The sequence below is a fragment of the Abrus precatorius genome, unplaced genomic scaffold (assembly GCF_003935025.1).
Source record: "Abrus precatorius isolate BTA unplaced genomic scaffold, Abrus_2018 Scaffold9, whole genome shotgun sequence".
Taxonomy (NCBI): Eukaryota; Viridiplantae; Streptophyta; class Magnoliopsida; order Fabales; family Fabaceae; genus Abrus; species Abrus precatorius.
The window spans coordinates 11,420,692-11,443,281 of NW_020874439.1; the positions used below are offsets into that span (position 1 = coordinate 11,420,692).

At 32.8% G+C, this 22,590-nt stretch overlaps 1 protein-coding gene across 1 annotated transcript; it reads right to left on the reverse strand.

The window, feature by feature from the left end:
- Positions 1-140: 140 nt before the first annotated feature.
- Positions 141-22,387, reverse strand: LOC113849359 (dol-P-Man:Man(7)GlcNAc(2)-PP-Dol alpha-1,6-mannosyltransferase). Its single transcript, XM_027479223.1, has 19 exons — positions 22,244-22,387; positions 22,122-22,163; positions 21,974-22,019; positions 21,330-21,416; positions 20,803-20,858; positions 18,746-18,863; positions 17,370-17,428; positions 15,779-15,850; positions 14,481-14,544; positions 14,261-14,364; positions 13,258-13,329; positions 8,993-9,079; positions 8,833-8,900; positions 8,006-8,074; positions 7,853-7,935; positions 2,599-2,695; positions 1,465-1,530; positions 467-560; positions 141-380 (listed from the first exon to the last, which is right to left on the reverse strand). The coding sequence occupies exons 1-19, from the start codon at positions 22,370-22,372 to the stop codon at positions 300-302; spliced, it is 1,494 nt and encodes a 497-aa protein (XP_027335024.1). The 5' UTR covers positions 22,373-22,387; the 3' UTR covers positions 141-299.
- Between the last annotated feature and the right edge of the window lie 203 nt (positions 22,388-22,590).

Genomic DNA, 22,590 nt, shown 5'->3' on the forward strand with positions numbered 1-22,590 from the left:
ATTTGAACCAAAAGGTTTTTACAGCATTAAGGAAGCTATATGTAATTCAAAAATACGATAGAGCTATTTCACAGAGGAATCATTGTTTGAAACGATACAAGAAAAAACTATTCTACCCATACATATATTAGCATCCTAGTTCTCATCGACTACTGAAGACAAGCAACTGTTAGTAATAGTGATAATTTCAACTTTACTCAAACTCGCTCTCCCACTCCCCATGGATCCACTGAGAAAAAAAACGGAGACAAACACCCTTCAAACATGATTAATTTCAAAGACTGGTACTAGACAAAGGATTAGGGGCAGCCAGGCAAACTTTTGTTGATAACACCCTTGTTTTCTAAATTTCCATGGACATACACTTTGGGCTCTTTAACCTGAAAGGGTCAAAAGCTATGATCAGTAAGTTTGGAGGGAATAAAGCATTTGTAGTTTGGGTTGGTCGCGAGTTGCAATTACAAACCAGTAACATCGGTGGAAAGCCAAATGTAAAACGGACTCTTGAGAACCCCTCTTCAGTAAATAGACATTTGAATCCATTGATCACAGGATGTTCACTGTTAAAATCAACGAGATCAGATATATGGGAAAATGTCATTGCATTGAAATGTGAAAAACCATTCATAAACTACCACTTCAAGATCTCAAGGCATTTATTTCATCTCTCTCTAACACATGCATTTCTACACACTCAAGCGCTGCAAATGACAAAAGACTAAAACTATGTTTGCAAGTTGCTGCTTAATTAGAAAGGGAAAGTTTGGAGGTTTTTATAAAGCCTCTAAAGCCCTCATAATGCTAGTTTTTTTTAGTCTCCTAATCTGAGAGTTTTTTCTCTCACTCTCTTATACTTTCTCACGATTATGATTTTAACTTTTTTTTTAAACATTAGTTTTTCAAGTGAGAATTTTTTTAAAAAATTTATAAAAATAATAATTTAAAATTATTAATTTTTTAAGAAAAAATATTTATTTTTTATTTTTTGTAAAAATAAAAAAATATAAATAAAAGATATAAAATATAATAATATCATTTATATAATTAAACCCTCTACTACTCTCCCTTCTAAATATTAAACATCCAAACAAGATAAAAGTCTATCCTCCTTCCTCCTCCCTTCCCCTCCCCTCCTTCCCCCTTCAAGCCTTTCTCTTTTCTCCTCTTCTAAACTCCCAAACAAAGCCCAAGTAAAATTTATTCATCCAAGTGCCTAATATCAATATTATGGCCATTATGCACACAATGCATGCTGCTGCAGCCTTGCCAACAACACGTTCTCTTCAAGAGGATCTAGCGTACAAAGGTTATCAGTTTTATTTCATACAGATGCTCACTTGACAATACTGACACTTTCTGTATATAGATCTCATTATAAACAAAGCATGTGCCATAAAATTTATATGTTTGTCAAGAAAAATAATGGAAATAATACTACTATCGACATGTTAATGGATAACTCACTTTATAAGAAAAGTAAAATTTCTTTGCTTAAAATCTTGCAAGTTAATTTCTTCTTCTTTAGAATACCTGCACCAGAGAATAATGCTGAAACTTAGCAAGAGAAAATAGTGGAAGATAATCTAGTCTGATTGTTGCAAACAATCAAGGAAGAAATAATGATCAAGTATATTGATAATACTTTATTAACACTTAAATCTTCCCGATAACACAGTATCTCAATCTTCTTGTTTATTTATTCATTTTATGGTTTGTTTAGTTTTTCCACAAATTTTCCATGTAGGCACCACAGACCATGTAAGCAGCATATGCAAACAATAATAATCATCATGAGAGTTAACAAATGTTAAGTCCCCTCCTAACAATTAAAATCCAAAATCAAACTTGCTACAGCAACGACTATTATAGAAGCCGCTTACGCATTGATATTTAAAGTAAACCCTAGAACCACAATGATGTCACATTTCAACTAGAGGTAAGGTGCTAAATAATGGACTTAAATAGGATGGGCAGGGCAAAAATAGACAATTTTCATTGTTTATCATTAATGTGATGAGAAATACATTTATTAGTCCTAAAAGCTCCAGCTCCTTGTCCCTATGTTCAGCAAAAGTTCAGTTAGTCAAATACAGCATGCTAGACGTGAGAAGGCAGATTACATGCTTCAGCAAGGTTATCAAATCATACTTCGGCCTCAACAGGAGGTAAGTATCGTACACTGAATTCTTTTAAAATGAAAAAATATTTAAAAGAAATTCCCTCTCCATCATCTCAAGGAGAAAACCAAAAAACAACATGCACATGCAAGAGAGGAGGATACAAAAAGATGTGCCAAAAATGCTCGACGACGTTTTTCTTTGCATTATTAATTGGTCAAAGAAGAAATTCTGATGATAATTGTGAAAACAACTTTTTATACATAAATATAGTTGATATGATTCCTAGTAGGACAATGAATATTAGAGAACTATAACTTCCATTGGATATTGAATCATAGATGAAGGCTGAGAAAGCCATGTCTTCGCTGGTCTACATAGATGATTTTAGTCAAATAAAGGTTTGTTTGGATCCATGCAAGAGTTAACCTGCCGTGTCTTTAATTCTTTAGATACTACAAAAGAAAGAAGTAATATATACCTCCACGGGAAATCACTTTCGCAAAAGCGAGATATCCCATTCATGGCTGAAAATGTATCAATGTGAACCCACTGTTCATTTGTATCATTATAAAAACCTGCCACAATAAAAAAAATCAAAAACACAAACAAAAAGTCCTGACAATGGACAGTATAGAAAAGACAAAAACAAGAAGCTCATTACCTAACTATACTATCGGTAATTTCTGTAGCATTCAATTTTGCATTTTTATTGAATATTTTCCCCCTCCTAATTTGAATGAGGGATTTTTCTGGATTGGAATTGTTATGAATAACTATAATAGACGTATTACGATTATAGTGTTTTAGTATTAAATAATGGGCTAGGCCCAGTAAGGTTACATATATATCCTTATAAATATATGGATCTCTAGATTGTAGAATATCTAATTCTAGCACACTAATCTGTCTCTACTCTCTATGCCCTCTCTATCTTAATTCTACATGGTATCAAGAGTCTTCTAAATTTTCTCCTTAGTTGCCACTGCTGCAAAAAAAAAAAAAAAAAAAAAAAAACTTCAGAAAAGGCCAACCATGGCTGCTGTGAGGATGAAAAATTTGTCGGGTGACCAGAATATGCAGTAATTCGACGTTTACAATTTGAGCGCGACATTTCTTTCTAGCCATTGAGATGAAACCTAGGTAATTTCATCACTGTTTGTGGATATACAATGTCTGAACGTGATAACCAAGATGTGCAGGATGCAAAGCACAAGAGGGCTGTTACAAAGATTGTATCTCTATCCAAACTTACCGATGTTAAGCTGGATAGAGATGGTATGAACTATATATAGAGTGAAAGTATTTGGTTGAGATTAGCTTGGATGGAATGGGAAAGGATAATCATTTGACTGAAACAGCAACTGTCAATTCTAAGGATGTTGATACATGGAAGATACATGACAAAAAAGATCCTTGCATTGCTAGTAAACTCTGTTAATAGGCGAATACAAACGATTATTACCCATTGCAAAACTATGAAGGAGTTGTGGGACTTTTTGCAACGTATTTTTGGAAAATTTGATAATTTGAATCAGTTGTATGCTCTCTTGCAGGAAGTTTATTGACCCAAACAAAATAAGCGAAAGCTAATGGACTTTTTTAGAGTTTAAGAAGCATACTGAGAAGATACAATCCCTTTTAGCTTGCAAAACTATTGATGAAATGATAGCGCAACAAAAGAAACTCATGACTTTGAGTTGGCTCTCCAGACTAGATCCAAAATGAGGTAGTTCAATCTCAAATTCTGTCAAGCAAGCACGTTAATAATCTTATCAAGGTTTTCTCCAAAGTTATGCAGTCTTCCTTTGAGGAACTCAAGAGCACTACAGAAAATGAGTCTCTTGACCATTCTGCCTTGGCAGCAGCATGGTAGTCGCAATGGTGGTAGAGGTAGTCGTGGCCGTGGTCATGGGCGTAATGCAGGTTGTGGTATTGTACAATGCTACAATTGTGGCAAATTTGGCCATTATCGAAATCAATGCACTCATCCTCTGCAGAATCAGCCGTTTTTTCACTCACAAGGTGATTCTCGCTTTGCTAACTCAGTGTCTCAACCAGATACAGCTACTCAAAAGAAAGAAGGATGTACTGTGCGTATAAGTGATGAGGAATTTATTCAATATACTCAGTTTCAGATTTTCCAACAGTCGTCTACATCCTCTGTAGCCACTTTTACTCAAAAAAGTAATACTACTGCATGTCTTTCCTCTTATTCCAAACATTAGATCATTGATTCTGACGCTATTGATTATATGACTGGGGATTTAGGTATCCTTTCCTCTTTTTATCTACCCAGTTCTCATTCTTCTATAACACTCACTGATGGTTCTGGTGTCCATATTAAGAACAGCGGGTGTACCACCTCAGTTTCAACCTTACCTTTATCCTCTGTTTTATATTTGCATCAATTCCCCTTAAATTTGCTGTCTATTAGCCAAATCACTTCAATAACATTCTTTTCTGATTCTTGTGTTTTTTACAATCCAATGACACAGAGGATTATTAGTAGAGGTAGAGTATCTAATGCGTTGTATCTATTAGAAGAAGAACGACTTCCACAAGTTTTTATTCCGTCTAGAAATGAAACAATGTCTCCTTTCCAACTTCGTTGCCGTCTGGGTCATTCATCTTTAGGAGTTCTTAAGAAATTATGTCCTAGTAGAGTCTAATTTTTATTGTGAGTCATGTCAGTTGGATAAACATTATCATAATGTTTATTTACCTCGTTTAAATAAAAGTGCTCATGCCCCCTTTGAAATTGTTCATTCTGTTGTTTGGGGCCCTTGTCCAGTTACTTCTAAATCTGGTTTTACATATTTTATTACCTTTGTAGATGATTATTCTCGTGTTCTGTGCTAAAATTAAAACTCAATTTAATACTTATATGCACATTATTAGAAGTGATAATTCTAAAGAATATTTTTCTGCATCCTTAACTAATTGTATGAATAAACATGGTATAATTCATCAATCTTCTTGTATTGTTACTCCACAACAAAATGGAGTAGCTAAACGTAAAAACCGTCATCTCATGGAGGTAGCCCGTGCTTTAATGTTTGAAATGAAAATTCCTAAACCTTTTTAGACTTATGCTATTCTTACTACTACATATTTAATTAATCGCATGTCATCATATATTACATGGTAAGATTCCCCACTCTATACTTTTTTCATCACAATTTTTCTTTTCTTTACCTCTTAAAGTTTTTGGCTGTACTTGTTTTGTATTTGATGTTCATCCTAAGGTAACTAAACTTGATCCAAAGTCCCTCAAATGTGTGTTTTTGGGTTATTCTCAGTCACAAAAAGGTTACCATTGTTTTTCTCCTGATCTTGGTTATTATCTCATTTCCTCTGATGTGTCTTTCTTTGAAAGTCTTCCATTCTTTAAGTCCTCATCTTCTAAATCCATATATGAGGTAGATGAACCTTTCTTAACTTAAACTCTTATTCAATCTCCACATCCTATTGCACCTTTGGCTCCTATTGATACAGGTTTCAAATTCTTTTAGCGGACATACTCTCACCAGCCAAAACAACCTTCAGATGATGTGCCCCCTATTACCAATAATATTCAAGATGATACTCAATCTCTACCATTATCTCCTCAAGTGTCAACAGATCATATGTATAACCTTTCTATTGCTATCTAGAAATATAAGAGATCTTGCACCTATCCTATTTCATCTTATGTGATGTCTGCTTATTTATCTTTTACATCTAAATCCTTCATGGCTGGTGTAGACTCTCTTTTTGTTCCTAAGACCCTTGCAAATGCCCTCAGTCATGATGGTTGGAGACATGCTGTGGAAGAAGAAATGTTAGCTCTTGAGACGAATGATACTTGGGATTTGGTTCCTCTTCCCAAGGGCAAACAAGATATTAGTTGCAAGTGAGTTTACACTGTGAAAGTTAATCTGGATGGTTCTGTGGCTCATTTGAAGGCACGCCTTGTTGCAAAAGGGTATGCCTAAACTTATGGCGTTGACTACACTGATACGTTCTCTCCTGTTGCTAAACGCTCATCTGTTTCACATCTTTATCTCTCTTGCGGCTATGCACCATTGGCCATTATTCTAGTTAAATGTCAAGAATGCATTCTTATATAGAAACTTACAGGAGGTGTACATGGAGCAACCACCTAGCTTTGTTGCTCAGGGGAAGTATGGAAAAGTGTCGTTTAAAGAAGTTATACGGCTTCAAACAATCACCTAGAGCATGGTTTGGGAGATTTAGTGACGTGATTCTAAAATTTGGATTAATGAAAAGTGAGAGTGATCATACAGTGTTTTACAAACAAACTAACCATGATTGTATGTTACTTGTTTACGTTAATGATATTGTTCTTACAAGTAGCGACAAAGAAGGAATTAGCAGCCTAAGAAAATTTCTTTAAACCAAGTTTCAAACAAAAGACTTAGGAATTCTGAAATACTACCTGGGTATTTAAGTCATGTACTCCAAGTAAGGAATCTTCCTTTCACAAAGAAAATATGTCTTAGACTTATTGATTGATACCAGACTAGAAGGCGCTAAACCATGTAAGACACCTACAGAGCCAAGAGTGAAACTGACAGCAGATGAAGTTCTTTTTGCAGATCCACAGAAATACAGAAGATTAGTAAGCAAGCTAAATTACTTGACTGTTACAAGGCCAGATATTGCTTTTCCAGTGACTGTTGTTAGCCAGTTTATGTCATCTCCGACGAATACTCATTGAGAAGCACTACTCCGCATTGTGAAGTATTTAAAAAAAGCACCAGGAAAAGGAATTGTGTACAAGGATCATGGAATTGTGAATCATAAACAGAATCCTTTAACTTTTCCCATAACTGATCCATAATTTAAGAGACTGAGAATGTAACACTCTTTCAGCTGCAACTGAGCAAGTACACTAGACGAGGGGAATATTTGTCTGAGAAGATTATAATGATAGTCTGAATGAATATTAATTGTTGGAATTTGGTTTGAAGCAATTCTGATCTCATTTGGGATTGCTCGGTAACAGTCTCTCTTAATATTTGTCGTGTAGAATCCTACAGTCTAACAAACTAGAATCTGCCATTATCCATTTAATTCATTTAATTGGTCAAAATATTTCCAGAGATCAAAAATAGATTTATAATGATCATGGTAGGTCAATTCTTAAACTCGCAGGTAGGGCATGTGTTTTGTCAACAAAATTGATATTTTGGTTGTGCCTGTACAGGTAAGGAATAAAGTCTTCCAATCACTTCCAACAAATGATAATTGCGTAATGCATTGTTGCATTGTCATGTTTGGGCCCCATGCATGGCATGAGACTTGGGTTAAGAAAGTTGACTCATGACTTATATCATTTATTGCATCCTGCATGGAGGATAGTGGATGAGCTTGATAAGGATGATGAGGATGGCAAGGATGAGGAGATGAGAGAGTAGCCATGGTATGAGCCCAAGGTCCCCAAGGAGGATATCATTGAAGACGATGACATGGACGAGGATGACCACTACTATGGTAACGACTAAGCTACGATGAAGGTAGTACTTAGGTAGGACATATTTCGAGTTTGGAAATTAGGTGGTATTACTACTCTGAGTTTCCTGATATGTATCTTTATGTATTTTGTGATGGGAACTTTGTTGTACCTTTGTCTCTGGGTTTTTCTTGGGGAAGAGCAGTTTCTCTCGAGGGAAATTCAAGCTTAAATAATTATAAGTCATTGCATGGGCATTTCAAAATCATAGACTCACCAATTCCGTGCAATTGTTTTAAGGCATTACCACTAGGATAGTTCCAGTATGATGCCATGAAAGTTGTGACAGTGACTGCAAGACTACAAGATAGAGAATAAGTACAAGAAAAGTATACATCTATCACCAATGAATCAAAACTAGTGAACCAACCTCATTACAAGTAATGCCAACAAAATGAGGAAAAGCAAGTTCCACATCATCTTTTTCTTATTGTTGTAGCTGAAACATTAAAGAATGCATATCAATGAAGCTCATAACTTAAAACATATAAAGTTAAGAAACCAAGAAAGCAGACACCAATTCTTAAAAGGAGGAAACATCTGAAAATTTCAAATCTCTGTTTAGAATGAAAATACAGTTCAACTCAGTCATATCATTTCAATTATACCATGTCTTTCTCATTTCATTTACAAACTACAACTATTCCCCCTTTCATTCTTGAATCAATCTCATCTAACACAAGCTAGACTAGACATATAAAAAGCCAAGGAATTCAATATATGTTGAACTTGAATCCAAACGGAATATATAGCTCATACAGTATCTAAAGTATCCAAACATAATGCATGTTCTTTGCAATTTTTGGAGCAAGAAGGGATCGTGGAAAATACATGCCTCATAATAGAATAAGAAAAAGGAAACAGGTACACATTCATTTATATTTCAATTTCCCAAATTACTTAGTTTTCCATAATATCCATTTTCAGCCGTAAGTTAGTATACACAAACACGATTGCATAATGTATAAACTTTAGAAAATGCAGAGAGAACCCAGCAAATTTTTATTGACCTATATAAAATTCATAAATTAACAAATTGTCAGGTCTAATTCATATCTGGGTACAAATATTGCAACTAAAAACCATATTTAAAACAAGAAAAACTTAGCAACAGACATAAAAGTGAAAGAAATATTCAGCTCCAAAAGGACTTTGTAAATATTAAGTCTGAAACCACAGTAAGCAAAGAGAGCTTACATTCTATTAGATGCAACTGAAGCAGATAAGTTAAATATTGGAACAGAACTTATGATAAATCGAAGTTCCTGCAATATCCATCAAAAACAATGTTAATACATGTTTTGATTTGAAAATAGGCACAAATTAAGCAACAGATTTCAGATTCTAATTATAGTACCTTGTGAGGAAGCTTAGAATAAAGCAAAATAAAGGCAAGAACTGGGAAAGCGTAAGACCGTACCCTTCTGTCTACAAAGAGGCCAAACTGCAAACGATAGCTTGTCAAGTTAGGAACAAAAAGTGGGTTTGTTCTTTTTCTTTTCTTTTTAATTTCAATCATAGTAGTCAATATCAGCCTCTATCGTGGCATAGTAGAGCAAAGCAGCTCTCTGCCGCTATTCCAAGTGCATAGCATCACAGTTCAATGTAGCGGCTAGCGGTGCAAATCGTGGAAAATTGCGGCTGTCACAGCCAATATTGATGCACAATAGAAATGTCAAATTCAACCTTGTTTTCTTAAAATTAGAAGGCTTTTAAGGGGGGGCAATTTTGGGATCTGCTCCCCCTTTACATTGTCAATTTCTGCATGTTGTTGTATCATTCAAACTCAATACTCCTGAACCCTAAGTGCTCCCATTCACCATCTTCGACAACATAAGGGTGCATTTGGAAGAACTTACAGAGAGCTTATGAAAAATAGCATATCTCTCATAAGCTCTCTTAAGTTTATTTTAATAAATTTCTTGGTTTAGCTTATAAAACAACTCTTTTGAGCTTATTCTAATAAATAATTTTATGATCAAATTCATTTCATAAGCCTTCTAGTGAAAAGAATTGAATAAGCGCCTAATTAAAAGGCTTGCCCAAATATACCCCAATTAGATACTTGTTCAATAAGCTACTTACATGAGAGTTTATACATAAGTTTGCTCATGAAGCTTACTAAAGTAAGCTAAGAAAAGCTTTTTTTTTTGATAAAAAATAAAAATCACAATTAAGCTTATTGAAATAAGCTAGAAAAAGCTAATAGGAAATTCATAAATCATTTTCATTACAAATAAGCTTTGTATAAGCTTCTAGCAAATGCTCAATCAAGCTTTCCAAGCTCCTATAGAATAGGTGATAGAATCTGTAGAGTCAAGGAATTTAAGGCTCATTAATGATATATCCCACAAACTCAAAAGATTTTCATAGGTGGGGACTTTAATGGACATGTTGGCTATGAAACAAGAAAATTCCCAAGGGCTAATGATGGTCTTGGTTTTGCAGAATTAAATGAGGAAGGACAATTTATCATTGATTTCTCAATGTCCTACGACTTTAAGATTATGAACACTTGTTTAAGAAGAGGGTGGAACATCTCATCATTTTTAAGAGCGAAGTTTCAAGGTCACAAATCAATTTTTTCCTAGTCAGGAATCTAGACAAAAGAATTTGCAAGGATTGTCAAGTGATTTCAGGAGAGAGTCTTACTACACAACATAAGGTCTTGGTCTTTGATGTTCGTTTTAAAACTGGTATATAGAGAATTCGACAAGTTAGTGTTCCAAGAATTAAGTGTGGAACTCTTAGACTTTCAGAAGCAACTAGTAGAAGAAAATAGTTGGTCAACACAAGGTAGTGCTAACATCATTTGGGATGGAAGAAATTTTAGATGAATATGAATCTAGAGGTTTGGTGGTGAAATGAAAGTGTGCAAGAGAATATTAGAGAGAAGATGTGTTTTAAAACTTTGCATACATGTAATAATGCTAAAAATTAGGCAAGGTATCAAAAGACAAGAAATAAGACAAGAAAAGCAATGAATAAAGCACATTTTAAGGCTTTTGAAAGGTTCTATCAAGATCTTGGAACAAAGTATAGGGAAAGGAGGATTTATAAACTTGCCAAAAGTAGAGAAAGAAAATATAGAGAATTAGATCAATTTAGATGTATTAAGGATAAAGAAGGAAAAACTTTACTTTGGTTTTATAGGAGAAAAATTTCTATAAACTTTTTAACAAGGGGGAAGGAGCAAGTGAAAATTTAACAGGATTATAAGTGCAAGAGAATAAGCTAAATTTGGCATATTAATGTAGGATTTGAGTTGGAGAAGTAAAAGAAACTCTTAAGAGGATGAAGAATGGTAAAGCAGTTGGCCCTAATAATATCTTGATAGAAGTTTGGAAAAGCTTGGAAAAACAAGAACTAGAGTGGCTCACTAAGCTCTTTAATGAGATTTTGAGATCTAAAAATATATCAGTTACACAAGAACAAGGGTGATATCCAAAATTGTGCGAATCATAGACGAATTAAACTCATGAGTCACACTATGAAGTTGTGGGGAAAAGTAATTAAACATAGAATACGGAAGGATACTGAAATTGAAGAAAATCAATTTGATTTTATGCAAAAAATGTCTATAATAGAAGATATATATATATATATATATATTATGAAAGATGATGAAAAAACATTGCTACAATAAAAATGACTTGCACATGATTTTTATTGACTTAGAAAAGGCATATGATTAGGTATCAAGAGAAGTGTTATAAAAAGGTTTAGAAAAGAAAGGGATCCATGTAGTATATATTCGAGCTCTACAAGACATGTATGAGTGGAAAACTACATGTGTGAGAACTTCTGAAGGGGTATCTAAGGACTTCTCAATTAGAATAACTTTACATCAAAGCTCTGCTTTGAGCCCTTACTTGTTTAACCATATTTTAGATGTGCTTACAAATGACATATAAAAGATTTTCCCTCAGCGCATGCTATTTGCAGATGATATAGTATTGGTCAAGGATTTGAAGGAAAAGGTTGATGTTAAAGTTGAGTTATGGAGGGAGACTTTAGAATCTAAGGGTTTTTGCTTGAGTTGAAGTAAGATAGAGTATATGCATTGTAGGTTTAACAAAAATATAAAAGGATGAAGATTATGCATTGAAAGTTAAACTTATAGATGATATTATACCACTAGTTTTCAGTTTCAGGTATTTGAGATGGATTATATATAATGATGGAGAAATCAATGAAAATGTTAGTAACAGAATACAAGCTAAGTGGTTAAAATAGAGAAAGGCATCAGGAATTATATATAAAGCTGAAAAGAAATTTTTACCGTACTACAATACGATTAGCTATCCTATATGATACTAAATGTTGGGCCTTAAAGGAATAAAATGAGAAAACAGTGGAAGTGGCAAAAATGATAATACTAAGGTGGATGAGTGGACACACGAAAAAGTACATGATACAAAAATGATAATATACGAGAGAATATTGGAGTAACACCTATAATAGAAAAGATAACTGACAATCGTCTGTGGTGGTTTGGTTATGTGCAAAAGAGACCTTTGGAGGCACCAATAAGAAGGGTGAATTGCATTATTCTTAGTCCAGTAATGAGGGATCGAGGAAGACCCAAAGAACCTTAGACAAAGTTATTAAAAGAGACATTTTGATTAACTAGATTTCTAAAAATTTGATTTTTGACCGATCTTAATGGCGTCATGTGATCCATGTAGCCAACCTCACCTAGTGAGATAAGGCTTGGTTGTTGTTGTAATGATATATCTGACACAAATTATTTGCCAAATCTCCACACAAATGTGTTCTCTCTTCCTTGTAAACTGCCACATTGATATATCCCACAACTGCTAACAGTTGAAATACAAAATGAACTGATTGCTCTATGCTGACGTAGGTTTATGTATTAGAGTATCCAACAAGTGTAGAAACAATGAGAGAAAAATAAGTCCAAAATTTTTAAACAAAAAGACAATTCTAAATCCATCCTTTATAGCTATGCACTACACAATTGTCAAAACAGCATGGCCTTGCACATGGGATACCAATAACAGGAATGAAATGTTAAACCAATAATGAGAATGGAATAACTCCTTTCAATTTTAATTGTCTAGAATAATGTATATATTTTCTCCTAATCTACAATTATATATTTATTCCCTTCTCTGAAACATATCCTTGAAACATTCTTCCAGGACAACAGCTATATTAATCATACACAAGCCTGATTCTCAGTGCAATTTACCATAACTATCCACAGTTCAAATATACTATTATCTTTTGAACAAGATCTTCAAGAACAAACATGCCTGAGCATCTACATGCTAGATGCTTGAACTGGCAGAGAACAAATAGGGAATGAACTGCAAGGGAATTTTCAAAGAAAATAGGCAAGAATATATTAATTCATAGAACAAACATAAATGACAGGGAAACTACTAAACTTTAAGTGGTAGCTCAGACTACACAAAGGTAAATATGGATTCTACCTTTAGAGATAATAGACAGTTTTGTTTTCAGGAGAATACCAAAAATATACAAAATATTAATCAGTTCACTAGAATTAGAATAAACCACCATATCAAGCCAGAAATCTATAAAAGAAGTAACAGGGTGTTCATTAAAGAAGGTATTTTGCAATCCAAGACATACCAGTGACAGAGGATATGCAGCAAGCAGAGAACGAGGCAGTGCTGAGGTGAAGTACCAATGGAAAGCATGTGTCTAACAAAAGTATTGTGAAGGAATGTAATAATTAATCTAACACGAATAGGACAGTATAATCAAAACTCAAAACAAACACGGTATGCAGGTTTTGCATAATGATAAGTTCATTGAGCCTTGACCACAGGCAAAACAGAGAAATTTCAACATGATCAGTGAAGAATACTAGGAGTGGCGACTGAACACCCTAACCCAAGTACCCATTCACCAAAATCCTTCCTGTTGCAGAGAATTACAACAAATATTTTTGAAAAATCCTTCAAGTCACACTGCCGGATTTGAAGGCCACCCAGTACATTATTGAATACAATCCACTTAATAACAAAGATCCTAGTATCACAGGATTTCCAAAAGAAGTAGCCCAAGGATTACCACCCAAAAGAACTCCCAAGTATGCAAGGGAGAACTATAAAGTTTTACAACATCCAAAGAGGCAACGAAAGAAAATTGCTATTCACATTTTAACCAGCAAAACCACTTGGCCAAATCAACCCTAAAGTGAATGTCAACCTCTAAAGTGAACAAGGGAATAGAAGATCTCTTCACTTGACTCCTCATTATCTTTTGAACCCAGACTTATCCTCACCATTTAGAATCATAGAATCATAGAAAAGGTATCAAATAAGGACCTGTTTGATTAAAACAGTTCATGTTTTCACAATTAATTACAACAAAACTACCTTGTTTTCACTGTTTTCTATTTTCAAAGATTTGTACAGAAAACAGAGACACCAGAATTTGGTATTCTTCATTGTTTCCTGCACCAATCTTTGAAAATAGGAATCACAGTAATAAGTAATAACAAGGTTTTTCCTTTTTAACTATGTATTGAAAAAAGAAAAAGTTTTTCCAAACAAAACAGATCCAGAGAGAACCAGAGGAAAATAAATATACCCAGGTCATGAAATTAAATAAACTCAGTGAAGGATACCCCCCATTCAGAACTCTTGTTTAGCACAGAGTTGAACCAAAAGACTTCAAATTCAGGCCACAATAACCTTTTCCACATAATTGAATCTACCAATATGGTCAGACCTGTGCAGGAGAACTCACTATCAGAATCAAATTTAATAAAAGCATCACCATTATGCATAAATTTTAACTTTATTCAAATTACAGATTAATTTTAAAATAAAGTATATATCACCAACCTATGCAGAAGAAGGCCATCCCAGTGCAGTGTTTTAGAGCACCCCATAGTGATATTTTTTTTGTCTTCCCTTCAAGAGATGAAACTTTTTAGGTACAAAGCTTGATCATGTTAACTTAAGATTGGAATTGTCACAATAAATTTTCAGTTTACTAATAACTTAACACAAAAGTGCAAGGCAAAGTAAATGAGGGTAAAAAAATTCACTAAACCGAACAATTAACTTCAAAAGCCAAATAAAATAAAGTAATAAACACTATTCTCCAAAGATTAGCTTTCATGTTAAGTATAGTTGAAGCAATGAAGTTGCATTTAAATTTTACATAAATGTTATACAAAGTAAAAATTCTATGGTGACCCAGTTGAACACTTCAGACACCTTTCCTGATAAAACAATAACCTGAGACAGTCCTCAAGTCCAATGACAACTCAGGAATTGTAAGAAAAATTGAAAATATTCAGAAAGATAGAAGTCAAAACAGGTTTTAATTTCAATTATTATGGAAGGGAAACATTATTGACATCAATATCAGAGCTGTTCACAGCTCCAGATAGATTAATTTCTAATCAAAAGGAGTTAGTTTAGGATTTTTTTCCTCTGTTCTTTTTTTTTTTTCTCTAATTTGTTTCCTGTTGTTTCCTGATCATTTCTTTTATATTTGTCATCATCTAAATTGATTATTAGGTCCTTAATTTTAAAGGTATTTTACAAAATATAATCTGTATATATTTGAAACAAGCGACATAAAAAATTATCTGAGAACTGAATTTTTTCACTGTTTTTACAGGAAATATGGTCTTCATTTCATTTTCAATATATTGACATCAGAAGTCCAAATAAATGCATGAAGAAACAACTATATTCTAGTACCATGAATTACTTGCTTTACTTGCCAAACAAAAAGCATAATATAATTCTCATAAATATTAGGATAAGAGGTTGACATTTTTTTTCTTACTTGTTTGGGATGCTGTATTTTCATAGGCACTGAGACTGGGAGAGGAAAATAAGAATATATCAAGCATCCAATAGCAAATTATGAATATGGCCAGATTTTTTTTTCTCTTTCCTTTTTATTACAAATAAAAAGAAGAAAATTAAAAAACAAGCATAAGTACAGGTTCGGAGGAGGAGCATCATAACTCAATAGATGTCCTCAAGTTCCTAACCGAACAAAAGTAAGAATTGATAGATATCTAACATGGAAATTAAGTACAAGATTTCCATCCACAGCTCAAGCATTTAAGAGGAAAAAAAGGTTGGATTAAAAATTAAGTTATAGAAAAAACACAACATACCAAAAGAAATTGCAGCCCAATGGGACAAAGAAGCAACAGCATGTCACATCTGAATACAGTTGTCGCAAAAATCTGTAATCCAGAAGTGCCAAGATAATATTTCAGAATAGGTGAACCATAACAAACATACTACAGACTCATAATTAAAAAGGCCCACTAATTCCTGAAACCATTCTAGGCAATAACAGTAAAAACTAAAAAGATTATATTCTCTCTCTCTCTCTCTCTCTCTCTCTCTCTCCACACACATGCACATATATATAAATGATTTTTCTAATGTGTGCCCAAAAACACACAATAAGAACCAATATATAGTAAATTTTTATTAAAAACCAGAGGATCCAATGCATTAATAATATTAAATGCTATAAATTTCAACAAAAACTTACTATTTATTAATTTTTTATTCTGTGTCCTTAGACACATATTAGAAAAATAGATATAAAAAAAAGATGATATATTGAACTAGTAAAAGTGAAGTTTTCAAATTCACAAGTTGCAAAAAATTGAGAGGGTATATAAACTCAAGGAGTAAGGCTAAATCCCCCTGCTATTTCAGCCTACAAACCCTCCCACTTACATAAAAGTGACACGTCTTTTTATAGAGAGAAAATGTTAAAATAAATAAATAAAAGCTAATTAATGTTTTTCAGAAGACACATGTCATATTTTTGTGAATAGGAGGATTTGTAAGCTAAAATAATAGGATGATATAGCATTTTCAAACTCATGTACTCAATCCTTAAAATCTCTAGTTACCATATATTGGCCTGTTTCTTTTGGATTTTGAAAAAAAAATAAAGGATGTATAAAAAGTTATTTATTTTTAGAGATTTTATGAAAAATGTGTTACTTTTTGTTTGTTAAAATTATAAAAAGCACTTTTTAATTTTAAAAGGTGGTTATAATTTTATTTAATTTTTTCAAAAGCTATTCATAATAGCTTCTCAAGAAAGCTAAAAACAAATTATTTTCAGCATTTGATTTTTTTCATAACCTTAACAAGATAACTAAAAATTCTGAAAATTAATTACAAAAATATTGGTGCTTTCCTTGTTAAATAATCCCAAACAAACAGGCTCATTAATATACACATACATCAGTGTGTCCATTAATAAGGTATTGCAGGAAGGAACAATGTTTAACATAATTGAAAAAACAGTACAAAATATTAATATAACAATCATTAAAGTTAAGCACAATATTTTATCTTATATATTACAAAATTCTACATCAAATGTAATAAAATTTTCAAGATTATTCTCTTGCAATAAGAAATTAAAGAAGCTGTGATGAATGGAACATCAGTTTGATCCTTGAAAGATTTGGAATTGATCACATTAGTCTCTGAATGATGCAAATCACCATTTTCCGCCTTGAAAGAATAAATTGTCAATCAATTTAGTCATTTGTCATGTACTAAATTAATGACAAAAAAGGACTGATATGATTGATTTTTATTTTTTTTTTCATCTTTCAGAAACTAATGCAATCAACTCTAAATCTTTAAGGAACCAAAATGGTGATACGAGCTGCATAAAATAAAATTCAATATCAAGGTGAAACTAAAATAAAACCATGACATACATACCAGAGAGTTTAGAGCTGCATAAAATCGCCCCTCAAACCAATATCCATATGCCAAATTTACTGCAAAATAAATTAATAGAAAGTGTAGCACCATGATGTTGACTGGCAACTAAGAAAAATCTAACATAAAGTTGCAAATGAAAATTTCAGGAATTTTAAATAAGATATGAAATACAAAACTACACTCAATTAATGCAAAAAAATTGCCCTTTAATAATTTATAAAATTTTCTCACTGTCCACTACTTATTTCCCTATAACCAATGTTATCAAAATCTCTCTTATTAAATTATTGACAAATTAATTTTGAATATTTTAATTACACATTCATATTTTATAATTTATACACATGGAAAAACAAAATGTTAGAATTTTCTATTTTTATTATTAGGGTTAATTGTGTCATCTATTTCAGCTTTGATTCCATACACCAAATACCAGAATCACTTTCCATGTTACTTTATTTCTAATTTTCCCAAACTGTGGAATTGAAATAGAATTCCAATTCCAAGTTACGAATTCTGATTCTTATTTGTTTTCTTATCGCAAGGATTCCATTATGTGCACCAAAGGCAACATAGCATATATGACTTTGGTAGGATTTTCAACTCATGGTGTCCACCAATAACCAACTGTTCTTAAAGCTTAACTTGTTAGGTGAATGCTCAGAATGGGTTTATATCTCTAGTGCATCCCCTTACTCAAGAGCCCTTTGGACGTGAGCATGGACAATGCATAGCCCACGTGCCTTATGATGAACTATTTTTTTGTTTTGGGAAGAATGGGAGAGGCAAGAAACAAACGCATATAATCTCAGATAACATGTATTGATAACCACTCTACTAAAATCTTAAGGTGAGGGTTGATGATTGTCCACTAATATATATATATATATATATTCTAAAATAAAGAAAAATATGGCTATTGGACGGTTATTTTAAGTTTCAAAGACTTCTCAAATCTTTCCCTTTTTATTCTATGTACATAGTATGATGAGAATATTTCCAGTCTCCAAGCCATGAAAACATATAACAAATATGTCCAACAATAATGCCTTGTTGGACCTCTATCTATGTACACCCCCCTCCCCCAAAAGAAAAGAAAACAAAACCTTATGTGACCTCTATTCCTGAAGCATATCATTCTTTGACTGAAACAGAGAAATCCTTTTTGTAGAATCATTTCATTATGCCCTTTACTTAAAATAGGTAGGATACTGAGTGATGGTTTCTTTCCTTTCTAAGATAAATATCACTGTATATAAATCTTTCACTCTGGGTTTGCCCACTAGTGTTATCAAGTATCATGTTGCCATTCATCATTAACAAAAAGAAAAAATAGCAAGAACATAGAGAAGCAAGACAAGCTAAGTCGTTACCTATACCCAGAGCAAGAATGTTAGGAAGTGGACGAGTACAATAGAACAGAAAATGAAACTGAATTGCAGTTAATATCACAAAGAAGGCTTCGACTTGATGCCCAAATATATTCCTTATCTGCATAGTAAATAATGTGATCCAGGAAATATATTCAAATTAGTCTAAGTTCTTACCTAAAAAGCTTCAAACATTAATGACTTGAAGCAGAGACAAAATAGATTCTTAAACAAAGAAAAGGAACATGTATGGCATGTATAAATATGATCAATACAATTTATGGATTAACAGCCAGCATAGATTCTTTTATTTATTTTGGTAATAAATAATTTTCTAAAAGAAAGAATAATACAGTAAAAAGAGGAAAAGGAATCCTCCTAACAGTGCAGCAAAACAAACAAACAAAAGAGATGCATATGCATCAACATGAGAGTTTCCCTATTCTTCTACAAATTTACCAAAGAAACAACTCCCCCTCTATTCTACCTACTAAATAGTTTAAAGCAAAAACCCTAGAAGTCAAGAAAGCAATTCTGCCCCATATAAATTCCAATGGAAGGAATCTCTTATCTAAAACTCTAGCATGATCCTCCAGCTAAATTATCCAAGGTTCTCAAGCATTGCAATTAGCAAAGGCCACGGGAACCTAAACTCCTTCATCCTCCCACAGACTCAAACCCTTGAAAATGAAGAGAAAATGCAGAATGAGATTGATCAACAGAAAAACATTTGGTCCCTACTCAAGACAAAAAAAATTGAGGACAGGAAAACTCAAAAAGCATAACCTCTCATGAACTGAATAATAATTTCTGTTGTCAAAGGTACAAACTACCTGTGGAATATTCAATTATTTATCATCTTACTATTACTGCCAACCTCACCATTTAGCTGCCACTGTAGAGGTGTTTGCCCATCTTTAGATGATTGTCAGCCCTATTCCAATGGCAACTCTCCTCTAACATGTTAAATAACTATAATTGACCGTGATATGCTTTTGTTGATCATTACATACTAGCATAAAGCTCATCTGACCTCTAAGCAAAATGCTATAAGTGCATGTCACTGAATTTTATTAAACATATCATCAAAAGTTGAACTAATTAAGCTATATCATTTATTTTATAAAAGAATAAATTCATTAAGATGAGGAGCAGAAAATTACAAGGAAATTGCAGGATAAGGATCTTGCATAACAAAAAAACAAAGAAAAGGAAAAGGAAAACAATAAAGAAAAGAAAAAGAAAACACCAATGAAGCAAAGCTACTCAATTCCTTTGCTTTTTATTACAACATATTCTAAAAGACCATGTATTACCCTGGATAGAAGCTGACCACTTAATCCTACAGTAAATCAGCCAGTGATCCAAAGAAACCTCCTTAGAAATAAAAACAGTATGCACTAAACTAAATCCATATTATTGTGAGAAAAGACATCTTTGGCATGAGACAACTTTGTACAAATTTGAAGAGGTAATATGAACAGGGTGAGAGAGAGAGAGAGAGAGAGAGAGACTAGAAAACAAAACATAAATTATGGATCTTCTCGTTATTTCTATAAATTATCAAGAGAAAACATCATAAATTTTCTGAGAATCACTCTAACTGATCAGGGGAAGCAAATCAATCAATGATTTATTAGGTTTGGACTTAAGTATCAATGAGTAATTCAATGAACATCAAGTATAGTATGTTAGCAAAGTCTTCTCTTCCAGGTTACTATTGCTAACTTTAGTGTACACCATTTTAGGCATATTTTTCTCAAAAACCAGCCTCTAAAAAAACTGAAGTAATTTCATCACCTTCCTAAATATGATAATGATAACAAGTTAAGCAAAAGAAATCATGTTTAAGAAAAGTTTTAGAATGATATGCAAAAAGTGTTTATCACTTCCTTATGAAACTTTAATTTCAACTTCAGTTGGATAGGTAAGATACCAAAGTAACCAAACAGTTGATAAACACTAGTTTATGAGATAAAAAAATTAAACTTATTTTGCTCACTTTGATTTTTCTTAATTGATTGTTGTCAGAGGCTAAAAAAGGAGTCAAAGGTGCATACCTGATGTCGAAAGAATCTTAGTGTATACAGTATGATACACCCTAAGGCCATCCGAACTAGATATCAACAATAAGACATATATTAATGTACTTCCAATTACATTCTCAAGTAACATAGAACACAGGAGAATGAAAATATACACAATGTTTGATAATTTTGAGCATTTTGTCATGGTCTATTACTCTATGATTAGAAACTCAGCTATGAATTGTAAATTACATAATTTGATTAATCAATTCTATTATGTACATATAATATTGACATTCGCATGTAACAATTGCTCACAAGGCTAGCCGAATAATGAAAGAAAACTAAGACCAATGGCCAAGGGAAAGAAGTATAAAATCAAATGATAGTATTTTAGACTTTAAACTTATTGACCATTTGCCATAGTCTTTGTTTCAATTTAACCAAAGAAAAGTGGAAATGAGCAGGAAATACAAAAATTAAGAGCATTGTTCTGAAAGGAGGAAAATTGAATAAGTAAAACTCAATATGCAAGATTGTCAAGTATGAAAGAAGGATACCTATGATAAGAGCATAAAACTTTGGCAAATGCAGCAAACTGGCAGTGAACACAAACGGAGCTGCAACAATTGATACAAGCAAAGCACCTAAAACAAGATAACAACAATAATAACACAATTAGACAAGATATGATATAAGAAAGAGAGAAATACTACACTAGTACACACCAGTTTACACTGAGAAAGCCAGGCCTTCGAAAAAACTCATTGTAAACAATCCAATTGAACATCAACGTAAAGATATGCACGATTTAATTTCCACCATTAAGGCACTAATGCATAAACAAACTTAAATAACGATAATATGGATGTGTTTGGAAATAATGCTTAATTAAGTGCTCATTCAGTACTCTTTTTAAATGATAGTTCATGCCATAAATTTAATAATGAAACTTATTGGGATAAGCTGAAAACAACTTATGCGCTGTTTTCTATAAGTTATTCATAAACTCTTCCAAAACAGGCCCTAAAACATGTCAATCACAATCCCAAACAACATTAAATGGATTCACATTAGCCACACAAGCTATGCAGCATAAACAAGTGCGAAAAACTGAGATAATGATAAAATAAATGAATAAACTATGATCCTATTGGTTGACTTTTTACGAAATGGTCAAATTTGAGAAAATGCAAAAACTTACCAATGAAAGTGCGAGGAACCACACCAGGAAATTCCAGATGATCATACTAATGACAAAAACATTAGAAACTGATAAATTAGGCCCAACAAAATAAAAAAAAAATATTAATAAAGCTTATAAAAATAACAATAACATGAAGTAAACTCACATTATCTAAGTTAAGCCGGTGATAGAGAATATCGTGCATTGCCTTCAGGAAACACAAAATAAACAAATAAATAGAAGCAAATAGGTTGAAGAAGATGGAGAGAGAGAGAGAGAGAGAAAGACCTGAACATTGAAACTCTCTTCGACCTTAGTGTAAGGCACAGTGAGTACGTAGAAAGCAGCGATTGATCCCAACAGAAAATCGTAACCGTATCGCTGCAGAAACGTCACCGATTTGGAATTGGAAGCCATTGTTTTTGGTTCGTTGCAGAGTGAGTGCAGAGTCATCAGAGACACTACAAAACAATGAAATGGGCTTCGTGGGCCTTTTAGAAGTTTTGAGCCTTGATGGACTGTAAAAAATTTTGTAATAAATTTTTTATTTTAAAATTATATAAATTTGGTCCACCTATCAACTTTTTCTACTTAAAATTTTCAATTTTTTATTTTTTAATCAATTTTTTTAGAAT